The sequence below is a fragment of the Elgaria multicarinata genome, chromosome 13, assembly GCF_023053635.1.
Source record: "Elgaria multicarinata webbii isolate HBS135686 ecotype San Diego chromosome 13, rElgMul1.1.pri, whole genome shotgun sequence".
In the NCBI taxonomy this organism is placed as follows: Eukaryota; Metazoa; Chordata; class Lepidosauria; order Squamata; family Anguidae; genus Elgaria; species Elgaria multicarinata.
In genome coordinates, this window is record NC_086183.1 from 17,341,829 (window position 1) to 17,354,710 (window position 12,882).

Sequence of the window (12,882 nt, forward strand, 5' to 3'; positions counted from 1 at the left end):
TCATGACATCCTGCAAGGAAAATAATCACCATGAACCCATAGTTTTAAGAGAGTGGCACGTCATTCAAGCCCAGGTCCAAGCCACAAACTTCTAGAACTTCTGTGATATTTCCGTTGTGAAGGAACTTCTGAGACAACACGAATACTGTTTGAAATTTTGTTAGGTACCTATCCTATGAAATGACTTCACCTATATTGACAAATTTCAAATGGGGAAGCTGTGCTAGTTAGTTCCAGCAAAGGAATCTTATAGCACCTTAAAGAATGATAAATGTATTGTGTCATAAAAGGATGTTTTAGGCATCTCATTAAACATATCCCCTAAGGACGCATTCAAGAAAGGAAAGAGCGATTTAAACTATTCTGATGACTTAGTTAAAGAATGTATCTTCTGTCTCAGGAAAACACTTTACACTTGTACAAGATTTGCTGTAACTGCACAGAAACTGAGAGCAAAATTCATTGCTACAAATGCCATTAACTGCCAAAAATATCCATATGAATTAAGATGTCTTTTGGGCACATGGGTGGTTTATATGCATCCTGTTCTTGCTTGTTTTAGTTAGGGAAGGTTTTTTAAAATCTAATTTCAATGCTCACACATTCTCTTGAACATCTGAACAGGGCTGTGGATGTTAACACATCACATAATAATATGAAATATCCTAACCCAGCAAGCCTGTAACAGAAGTGATTTATTCTGTCCATGAGATTTCTTCTGGTGCAAGATACTGGACAAGAGATTGACATAATCAAGAAAACTGTACACAAACTACAATGTTCCAAAGCTCAAAGTGGCCTTCCCAGTGTATTAGTTTCTAATATAAACGACGACTGCTAACAATGCTAAATGAGCAACTACCATCTAAAATAGACAGTTAAGTATTTGTTTTATTGACTCAAAAATAAAGAAATGGTCCAAACATTTTTTTTAGACTGCAAGGTACTACACAGATCACACCTGACAACACATCACTGGGTCATTTTTTAAAAAAGTCAGTCTCATGCTTTTGCACCATTTGTATTCTATCCATCATTCCAGGGCTCACCTTCACGATCACAGGTAGTTATGGGATTGGAAACAGAAGAGGTAGATAAGTTAAGGATGGCTGGATTAGTATTTACAGAGCAGGCAGAAAGAGCTTTTGTAGCTTTTACTTCAACTTCTGTAATGAGTTCCAGTGTTCCAAATTCACTTAAACGAAACTGTAAGGGGGGAAAAGTAAAGACAGTAAACATACAACCCAAAGCATTGATAACAGGCTTTTTGGAAGGAAGAATGACAGGGTCCAGGACAATACAACAATAAAATAAAACAAGGCAGATTAAAGTCAAAAAGTGCTACTAACAAAGAACACTGCACTCAAAACTGTGCAGACAGCAATTGCGAGGGCATTGCCACTGCAGCATGGTCACAGATGAAAAGCATATTAATTTACTTGAATGTTCATACAGAAAGTCATTATTGGTAAAACATGATCTATGAAACTTACAGAAATGTGATAGGGAGTTATTACACACACAGTGAGATTTTCAAAACGATGATGCTATTTGAGAGAATGCAAGCACTTCCTCATCGTGCCAAGTGCTCGAAATCAAAATTCAAAAAGAGAAAAACCATGATTGCCAATATCTGGTACCTCGGAGGGTGCCTCAGTAGACCAAGCTGGCAACTGTTTTCTGTTACATTCTTAAAGGACTACCACTATCCTCCTAAAGAGCACATGCAGTAATAACCAGAAGGAAAATGTCTCCATACAGATTAAAAATGACCTGTACATCCTTTTGATTGTGAGAAAAGCAAGGTACAACATGTTAGCAGACCCTTCAGCTGTATCATCCATTTTATGTTTCTGCCCAGTCCCCTTAGAACACTTAACCTGTATCTGCCACAATTCAACAAACCACTTCTTCCATCTCCTTCAACAGACATGACACAATCTAGTCAATGTTAAATATGAAGTCCTACTAATTTCAAAGTGAGAGATCTAAGCCTGTGACTAATTATAAAAATGAGATCAGTGGGACTCAAAAATGGATACATCTCACAATATATACATTCACTATCAGATTTTTGCATCTCCAAGTACTGAGAGATTCACCAATTCTGGAAGGCAGAACAATACTTTAAAACTTGCGAATAAGTATTGGAAAACTGTAAGAATGCAAGGCTCTTAAAAAGCAAAGTAAGATTTGTTTTGAACTTACATATTCTCAAGTGCTTTTAAATACTAAATAGTATAATTTAATTTGTTTTATAATAAAATGGATCCATCCATTTTATAAATTCCAGGCCAACACAGCATTGTTTTTACTTCAGTGGAAAAAAATGCAATCCAACCAAACTGTCCATCAGTAATTATATACTAGTACAACTATGTTTTGCTTTTCTAAAGGAAGAGCAACTATGGAATGCTGTTCCTTAGAAACACAAATAGGTAGGTTACAATGTGAACCTCAGTCTTTAAAGGCAAGATGATATTACATACTGGGCAGGATTTTATAATGACGAAGAAATATTATTTTATTACACTATTGACCAGACATTATTACACTATTGACCAGACATTATTCTCTGTGGTTTTGGTAGCTCACTTGTTATTACCTGCCATTTATTTCTTAAGAAAGAGAGGTGTTAAGAATTTAAACCATCTTAAAATCAAATCCCATAGCTTGTAAATCCTACTCCTGAACACAAAAGAGGGAAAGGGAAACGCACACTGTATTATTTCATAAGAGCAAAGTTCTGAGACCCATAAATCATATTCTTTTCTTCAATAACATATAGCACTTAAGAAATTTTGCTAAAAAATAAAGTAGTTAATGCATTTTTTAAAAAATAAATAACATCATGGAGATCACAATTAGCAGGTGGGATGTAGACACATCTCTAATGAAAAAGGATGGATATAAAAGGGACATTCCAACAAAGCATCTTTGTCGAGAAAGATGTCAGATTAGATGCAGAGATGAACTCTTCTCTCATCAATTTATTTATTTATTTATATTTTTATACCGCCCAATAGCCAAAGCTCTCTGGGCGGTTCACAAAAATTAAAACCATAATAAAACAACCAACAGGAAAAGTTAAGGCCCTGTTCCTCAATAGGCGGCCCACAGGCAACATCAGTTTTCAGACCAGCCTCTCTGACATATACAATCAGCCACAGATTATTCGGTTATCTTTCTCATTGTCATCATATATTCCTCTTCTGTTCCTGTTGGCCACCAGCACTCAGTACTGGGTTCCAGGTTTTCTCAAAAACATGCAAACGTACAGGAAACATGTTGGTAGGGGCTTGGGTGCCAGCAGGTCCAAATAACAGGGTAACACAATACCTTTTGCTGCAATTATTAATCTGCAGTCTAATGCTCAAGACTACAGATTAAAGTAAGGGCTCAAGACTACAGATTAAAGCTTTCCTACGTCTCACAAATTACTTTTTGTGGAGTTTCTCTCCCGAATAAAGCATACTTGCGTGACTGAAAATATGTAAAACTAGTTCTTGAAGCATAAAAAGTACTACTTAGCTAACATCTTGTCTCCAGATTCATTGGAACAAATAGTTAAATCAGTAGGCATCCAGAAATCTCAGCAAAATGTTTTGGTGACAGCATCGCAGTTTGCTTTTGTCACTACAACTGTAATTAATGTCAGAGGGCAATACATTTCACACAAGTTCTTTTCTCTACTCTGACAAAAGAACATTTGGTAACTGCTACTAAGTTAGAGCCTTTGTTTACCCTGTTCTTTATGTTTTTTCCTTACTTGTATGTTGCTACCCGGCAAGGTGGCAATGCCGTCTTTCCAGTCTAAGGCACCCATTACATCGAAGTCTGCAGTCTGGGCGATGGCTGGCTTTTTCTCCGAGAGATTCTGTTCCATCTTTCAGCTTAGTCTTTGATTTTTTTAAAATTTTTAAGAAAGAAAACTAGGCTTGAAAACAAAACAAAACAAAAGGCACAGAATCAACAGGCCAGTCGCTTACATTTCATGAATGATTTAAGAGTGGTAATTATGCTTTCGGGAGGTGGGATGCTTTCATAGAGGAAAACATGTCAGCCTCCAATGAGGCACATATTCTTGTGCCTCATTGCAATATAGGGTGGGATATAAATGTATAAATAAATAAATAAATAAATAATATTCACAGTGAAGCTACAGGTGTTAAAGAAACTTTTGCTAGTTGTCTTTATGTTTGGGAGCCTGGTCCTCGGAGCAGAGGTCACCAGTTTTCACCCTACTGTGGGAGAAGGGGTCTATTCATATAACATTTTAGGGAGGAACTGAAGCATAATGATAGGCTTTGCACAGAGAACTCCCCTAGCATCTCATAGGAAACTTCCTTATTCCATGTCAGACCATTTGTCCACCTACTCCAGTATTGTCTACTCTGACTAGCAGCAGCTGTCCAGGTCTCAGGCAGAGATCTTTTGCATCATTTGCTACCTAATCTATCTTACTGAAGATGCCAGGGATTGAACCTGGGAGGTTCTAAAAGTCATGTACTCTCATGAGCTATGGTTGCTCCCGATCTCTAGTTTAAAGGATTTTAGCGGATAGGCCTGGAAAAGACTGCTCATGATAATGTTGATGACGATGATTTATATAGCACCATCAATGCAGATGGCACTGTACAAAACAAGAACAAAATAGTGAGTCCCTGCCACAAGGTGTACATTCATGAGTCTGGAGAATTGCTGCCAGTCAGGGTGAACAGTGCTGAACTAGATGGATCATTGCTCTAACCCAGCATAAGGCAGATCCTTATATCTATATCAATAATTCCCAAACTGTGCCTTGATCAATAAATTAAGCAAAGATGCAACAGAATTACCCAACCTCAGAGGAGGCTGACTGTGGAGGTCTCTCAGTGAGTCCCCACTCTGGACATATCTCCTTTAAATTGGGAGGGACACTCAACAGTGACTTGCAGAGAAACATAGGGCCCATCATCCTTTGAGGGAACATCATGCTCTTTTATTCTTTTCAGGTGTACGAGTGAACTATGCTTCCAACATTAAAATAAGAAAAATGCCTATTGGCTATTGGAATTTTGGAGATGCTGATCTATATTTCAAATTCTTGTATGAACAAAACAAGCACTTAAGCAGGTTTACACAAATGTGAATTTTAAACTTCATGACCCTATTTATTTATTGATAATTTATTTAGAATATTTATACACCGCTCCATGTCTAAAACAGATTCTGGAGCGGTAAACACAAAAAATAAAATAGCAAAAACATAAAAAGATCAAAAAAGCATATTAAAATTGTTCATTTTAAAACAAAATACAAATAATAACCATGGCTGATCAGTTAAGGAATGCTTCCTGGGAAAGAGCTGTTTTCAGGAGGTGCCGGAAGCAGCACAGTGTTGGAGCCTGCCTGACATCCAGGGGCAAGGAATTCCAAAGAAAGGGGGCCACCACACCAAATTACGATGAGGGCAGAGCCAATAGGGAGTCCACCTCACCTTCCACTTCACCTCACCTTCCACTCTGTTAATGGTGCTAATAGCTGTTCTATTCGCACCAAAGAATAAAGCCCTCTGAAACTATAATGTCATGGGAAGTTTTGTTGGCTTACTGTAATGATAATTATATTCCTATTTGCAGGAGCATAACTAAGGGAGCATTCTATGCATGTTTATCTAGAAAAAATACCTACAATTCCCAGCATTCTCCAGCCAGCCATGCTGGCTAGGTAATGCTAGGAGTTGAAGGACTTTTCTCTCTCTTTCTAAACATGAGTAGGATTGCTCCCTAAATTAGATAATACATCTTAGATTTAACAATGAATAAAAGTGATAAAAAAATCACCAACTTTGCAAAGGAACTCCTAACAAAACAAAACAAATTATTGCAAACTATGCTAGACTAATCTAGGCAGGAAAAATATTAACAACGAATTCCATTCAATCTCTGGCCAGTGGAAACGGGTTGCCTAGGGGAAATAAGACTGCCATTTCACTTGTATGATTCTCTTCTTTCTTTCTTTTCTTTTTTTACTGTACACAGACGGAACTTCATGCCACTCAATTTTTTTTTAAAAAAAAATCCTTATGCATGCAAAATACTTTGGACTTTATGCATGCAAAACACATGTTCTCTCACTGATCTGTGGTAGATTACGTGGCATTACAGTCATGTGCTCTTTTTTCTTTTCAATTCTACAAATAAAGATTTATTCAGTTCAGCACACCCAATCATGTTGATCCTCTCTTTGCAACATCATAACAACAACAACAACAACAACAACGCCTTTCCTCTCTGACCCTTGGGGGGAAACTTTGGTTCTCACATTGGTCATCTCTCACTTTGTGTACTAGAATCCTGGTCCTCTCATGCTTATCCAGAATTCTGCTGCCAAAATAATGTACCTTTCTTGTTGCTTAGATCAATGACACTCTTCCTTCAATCCCTACACTGTCTTTTTTGTAGAAAGTATCCAATGTAACCAACAATACAAAATGAGAAATAAAACCAAAAATAAAAAGCAATGGCCTGAAAATACAATTCAAATATTTATTTTCTACAGCTTCCACTTGAGTGAAATATCTGCTGTAGGAGTTATGGTCACAAGCCATGGGTGGATTCAAGCTACACTTTTCTGGGAGCTGGGTTGCTTTAAACAACTACATAGGCTTCCTTGAGCCCATTACTTTATTGTTTCTTTGCCTTGTCCCACCCCTCCCCATTGTAATTATTCTCTGTTCTTTCTTGTTCCTTGCCTCTTCAACAGACTCCATACTTCACTTTGTACTTCTTTCCCTAGTTTCTTGGCCTTGCAGTCCTGCTACACATTTCTCTATCCACATTTGCCTGACCTTTGGATTGTCTTTTGGAAAGTGAACTCATTTATCCTCTCTGATCTGCAGTTTTACTTTATTCCTTGGTTAGTTGCCTCAGCCCAGTCCACTCACTAAAAGAAATATCCAAACTTGCAAAACTCCAGATCTTCTCTCTCTCCCTCTCTGACCTTGTACAAGACAACACCCCCCCTGTGTTGCACTAGTCCCATCATTTATAATAGAGATCTATTGCTTATAGTTATCGTCATACTTATTTTTACTATTTTTATTATATGCTATTTCAATCTGCTGCCTGAGGTACCCTCAGTCTTTACCAATGCAAAAAACTGAATAAACATGAAATAAGAATACAACCTGCAGATTTAATATGGTACAGAAACTTCATATGTACACCTTTGATTTGGAAGGCATTTCTTTTACAGAAGTCTGTTTCAGCATACAAATTGCCCTTCTTGGGTGAAGTGCATCTTTATATACAACAAAGAGCAGGGAAAAAATCTAAACTGAGTATTATCAAGTGCTCATTATACAACAAAATCCAAAGGTACATAAGAACAGCCACACTTAGTCAGACCACTAGTCCACCCAATGCCCAATAGAATTTTCTTAATGAGCTGGTAAGATCAAAATAGGATAGCCCATTAATGCATAATCCTTCAGACAACTGTTTTTCTGTTACAACAAGAGAAACATGAAGTTTGATCCAAATTTAGTCATACTTTGAGTAGACTCACTGAAGTCAATGGGACTTAAATTGGCCATGATTAACTTGTCTCATTGATTTCAATGGTTCTACTGTACAAATGACTAAGTCTGGATCCATTACTAATTACAGGAGTGTTAATAATTACCTTTCCCCTGACTTTTACATTATTCCAGTGTTATCAGAAGCAGGGTCAAACATGAAGGATCAAACATGGAACTTTGTGCCAGCTCAGGGGCAAGCCTTCCTGGAATCAGCACTATGCAATGTTGCCAGTTCACCCTTTGAGTAGAATGTACACTGATAATGAGAAATTTAATGGCATTTATATCTGTTTAATTGCCTATGTTGACAAATGAGGTGCTGAAGAGAACCATGCAATGCAAGCCTGGATTGATCTGCTTTTCTTGAAAATGCCTCAACTAATCATGTATAACACTTAGAACCCCTGAAAAGTGTCCCTTATAGTACGACAGTGGTTCTCAACCTTCCTAATGCCGTGACCCTTTAATACAGTCCCTCATGTTGTGGTGACCCCCAACCATAAAATTATTTTCGTTCTTCTCTACACGATCCATTGTCATGGGATGGTTTGCTAATGAAAATAATACATAACAATAGCTTTAATAATACAAAAGATGATACATGACATAGTTCAGTCAAAACAGTTTCCTAAGACCATCGGAAATATGTGTTTTCCGATGGTCTTAGGCGACCCCTGTGAAAGGGTCATTCGACCCCCAAAGGGGTCCCGACCCACAGGTTGAGAACCGCTGTGGTACGATGATGTGGGTTAACATCCAGTATTGCATATATGAGGATACTGCAGCAGAATATCATATGGATAATGTGCTTTTTCCATATTGATAGGCTATGTCCCTAACTATGCTAATGTGTCATTTTTATGCAATAGTAGACAAGCTCAGGTCCTCTTTATCTTTTAGATATGAAGTTACCATGGATTTTTTTTTGTCAAGGACAATATATTGAAATGAAGCCTGCACTTTCTTTAAAAGAATATTGTGATAGAATGGCTGTTCTTTAGAGACAACAACCTGCTCTTTGAAAGATAAAGACATTTTTAATGGGATTTGGTCTATATTCCCCTTTTTAATCTATAAAATACACCAAGTTCTATGCATGAATTACACTCTACTAGGCTTCAGAAAATCACCTTAATCTTATTTCCATTCTCTTTCCTTTGCACTCTTCCTTTCCACAGAGCCAGGGTTTAAATTGTTTTGCCCCAAACACAAGTAACAGGCATCCTCAGCCAGCTGCCCCCTCTATCTGAGATTAACTTGCCTCAAACCACAAATAAAATTTCCTTTGTAGACACTGTGCATGTCTACCATGCCTATAAACAACATGCTTTCTTCACTAATGCCTCAGTAGGGTTACTTATCAAGGAGCAGACTGTCTGTTTGAACTTGCTATCTGAAATTAATAACCTGCCTTTTCAACAACTGCATAAACTCATTTTTTATGCTATTCAAGTCACACTTTTTCCCATCCATCATAGCCTCCACTTTCCTGAAATGGGAGAATCGGTGGTAAAAAAAATGTCAGGGAACACATTTTTCACGTTTTGCGGAAAAAAGACACATCTAAAAAATACTTAATTTGCTAATAGTTCTGCCTCCAGAAGTCTTTGGCACGAGTCATCAAGTGGGTTACCAAGGCAGTTTCTGTCCTAAACCCTAGGTCAGAACCTAGACTAGAATGGATCTCAGTTTCCTCCAAAACTAACTGGAGCTGAGAGGCTACAAAGAAAGGGGAGGTTTGAGATTGCACAGTATTTGTCTAAGTTCAAAGGATCTAATTATAGTGTCTTTAGTCAGGGTTCTATACTGGACCATACACAACTACCATGACAAATGCAATGGTGAGAATCATCTCTGAGTTAGTAGCCTAGCCATATACAATATGGAAATTTAATCAGTGGTACTTGGAAAGAATCAAGTAATCCTCCACTAAAAAGGCTACACACAATTATTGTTTCCCTCTAGTCACAATCATTTCGGCTCAGACAACTGCAGGATAAAATGTAAATATATAGAATGGCCAGTTGATGGTGATAGGTGGTTGCATCTATTTCAATTCCCTTGCATAGCTTAATTATAACAGCAGTTATAACAGAGGCCTTTGCTTTTTTATGAAAAAAATGTATTTGAAGTAACTGTCACAAATAGATATTTATATAAGGGCTTTGGTGAAAACTGCAAACACCAAAAGGGCTAAATTTATTAAAACACCTCCATAAACCTGCTATCTCCCACCAAAACATTAATACTTTAACATAGGCAAAAACCATAGATGAAAGAGAAATAATTAGATCATCAACCTGTATTATAAGGATGCTTCAGTAAACACTAGATAGGGTAAACTGATAGGAGGAGAGGAAGGAGCCAGAAGATTCCATGGCAGTTGATCAGCAGTTAGATAGAGCAAAAAAAAAAAAAAAAAGAGGCAATGGTCTGGATGGAATTGGAGCACAGTTTACAAATTCTAGGACCAAAATGTGAATGTGTGTATAGACATAGGGCATGTCTATAACTCCTGACATTCTGGGAGGCAGTGGGGAGGATCTCACGAGCAGAACATCCTCCCCTTTGGACAGACGCGCGTGCGACATCCCGGAAGGAATGAGGGATGTTGTGCCCACCATTTAATTTTTTTTTAAACAGATGATGACTGCATGTGCGTGTGCTCCAAATCAAATGCAAGTTGTTGTTGTTGTTGTTGTTTTTTAAAAAAACACCCCTGCTCCCCTCCCCCCACCCCCAATGGGCATGGAGTGCCTGAAGAGCTACGTGCCCTGTGCCCGGGTCCCACCTCCCTGCAAAGAGCCGGGACGAAACCAGGACAGCTGCCCACACCTCCTGTGGTCTCGGGACAATCCCAAGACCGCAGGAAAAATCAAGCTAAAAGCCATCCCAGTTATCCCGGAGAAATGAAGGGATCATCCCTCCCTGTCCCCAGGATCCCCTGTATGTCATGTGGACGCACAGGGATGATCCCAGGACAATCCCCGGGATAAGGCATGGTGAAGACATGCTCATAGTTTCCTATAGGAGGAACATTCCGTTAATACTTATTGCAGTGTTGCGAAGTTGTAAGTCTATTATTTTGGAACTAACCCAGTACTTTTGCCTGTAAATACACAAGACTCGTATGCATTGCCATGGATATTTGACTTTTAATACTAACATCTTTTAAATGCTGAAATTTCTTTGCTAGATACTGGAATTTTTCAGCTACTTCATCAGAAGTGACCCCAAAATCTTCCAAAACCTAAATAATTATTTATTAAGCTACTTCAGAAACAGACAGAGCTTAATATGGGAGCAAATTAGTAACACGATTTTCTCTTTTTATCAGATAAGAACTTAAGATTGATGAATTGGGCATGCCTAAATCCATCAAAAGCAATAAGGTGCAAAAACTCTGGCATAGCATTGGGCTATTCTTGATCTCACATTATAGCAATGGTAAATACAGAGCTGAACACCGTATTTTCTCATTATTTCCACAAACTGATCTATCAATATATCTTCAGTGCGTTAAAGATATAATTATAAGCTTCTGTTATAAGAACACTGTTGCCTTTTATCCTGAGATTAAAACTTCTATACATTTAAACAAATGCTCCAAGATCTTTGCTCTACCCCTGGGTCTGAAAGCTTTAAGTTGTAGAAGATGTTGATGGCTAACTGGTATGCTATTTCTGCTGCTTCGAGAACTGTTTTAGGGTCACGGTCTCTGACCATAAGCCTGAGTTCTGGTGAAATAAAAACTGATCTAGGATCATCAGGTCTCTGATGCCTTCTTTGGACTCAGTTTTCGCACTGTGAACTCATTTGTCAAATAGGTCAGCTAGTTCTACACTTAAATCTAGGTATGATTAACTTCTCTGCAAACGAAATGTGCAAAACTGCTTCATAAAATGCTCTGCTTTTAGCTTGAATCTTTGATATACTGCAGCTTTATACTCTAATACCAGATTCTATTAGGTGCAAAAATGGTGAATATACTTTATTTATTTTATTTTAAAAGCTTATATTCCACCTTTTTCCTTGAGAGGGAACTCAAAGTGTTGAACAACCAAAATCACCAATTTTTAAAACAATCTTTAAAAACTGAAATTAATAAACAACAAGTCTGCTTTAATAGTTGTTAACCATAAGGGCTAAAAACTCCAAAGGGCCTTCTTAAGCAACTACTTTTTTACATATTGCCGAAAAACCCAGCATATTGTCAGACAGGAGCTGGCAAAACTCTGTTGGCAAAGCATTCCACAAAGTGAGTGCAGCCAGAGAAGGCTCTAGACAAGGAGTGGGCAACTTCCTGAGGTTGGGAGGGGGGAGGAGAATGATTCCCCCCCTGGAACCCACCAGGGGTCACACCCCTGCTTCCCACTACTGCCAGATTTGCCAACACATTGTCAAAAAAGCAGCAATTTTGCTTGATAACAAGGCATGACTTGTTCAGAAGCAGAATCTTGTTCATGGGAAGCTTACAGGGGTGCAATTCTTCTTCCAAACAAGACACACATGTTCCCTGCACACTTTGTTTTCAGGCAAAATCGCCCCCTTTTATTCCCGCAATGTCAACAGCAAGAGGGGGCAATGGGGGCGGCAAAAAAGGCCATGCAGGCTTCGTTGGCCAATCTAAATAGTGCAAGTATATGCTATACACTGCTGTAGAGGAAACTTTTCTACTGATGCATGTACTAAGCTATGTCTAAGGCATATCTAAGAAAGACAAAAAGTCTGGTCTGCCAAAAGACTGAAAGCCCATGTTATATTCATTGTAAAGTAACAGGAATCTCAAATCAGGGCTCTAGTAGCAGGGGTCAAACACCTTACTCCTTGGGCCACCAGGACAGCTTACAAGCTGAGGGAACCTCTGGCCTGCTTTCTGTTGCTCTGTGGCACCACCGCTAGAGATGTTCCTCAGGTGTACTGCAGCCTTTAGCCCACCAGGATTAGCTAACTTGGACAGCCAATAAGATCCTATATGAACCTATATAGTTATTGACTTTGGTCTAGCTCTTCAATCTGAGCAATATCTTATTCATTGTAGGCTGAGCTACTTCAGACTGCCTGAAAGCCTTGCTTGAGCATACTGAACCATCAGCCTGCTTCTCACACAGCAGTCCTGACTATTTCCTTATCTCATCATAGAGAAGTGAATAAAATGCCCAGATATTATAGTAGCCTTAATGTAAAGCTGTGAAAGAGGATGAGGACATGTTTAAAGGAGCAAGATGTGTATTGTTCATGAGAGCAACAGACGGTAATGCACTCTCCTGTACATTACCATTCATTAAAATTAACATCGCAGCTTGCTGTGGCAAGAA

General features: G+C 38.4%; 1 protein-coding gene across 1 annotated transcript in view; it reads right to left on the reverse strand.

The window, feature by feature from the left end:
- Positions 1–3,886, reverse strand: part of LOC134407791 (lethal(3)malignant brain tumor-like protein 4) — a 42,354-nt gene extending 38,468 nt beyond the window's left edge. Inside the window, exons 1-2 of the mRNA XM_063139735.1 lie at positions 3,770–3,886; positions 1,050–1,206 (exon numbers count right to left, since the gene is read on the reverse strand). Of these exons, the coding sequence (XP_062995805.1) occupies positions 1,050–1,206; positions 3,770–3,886 (274 nt within the window). The remainder of the gene's footprint in view (positions 1–1,049; positions 1,207–3,769) is intronic.
- Between the last annotated feature and the right edge of the window lie 8,996 nt (positions 3,887–12,882).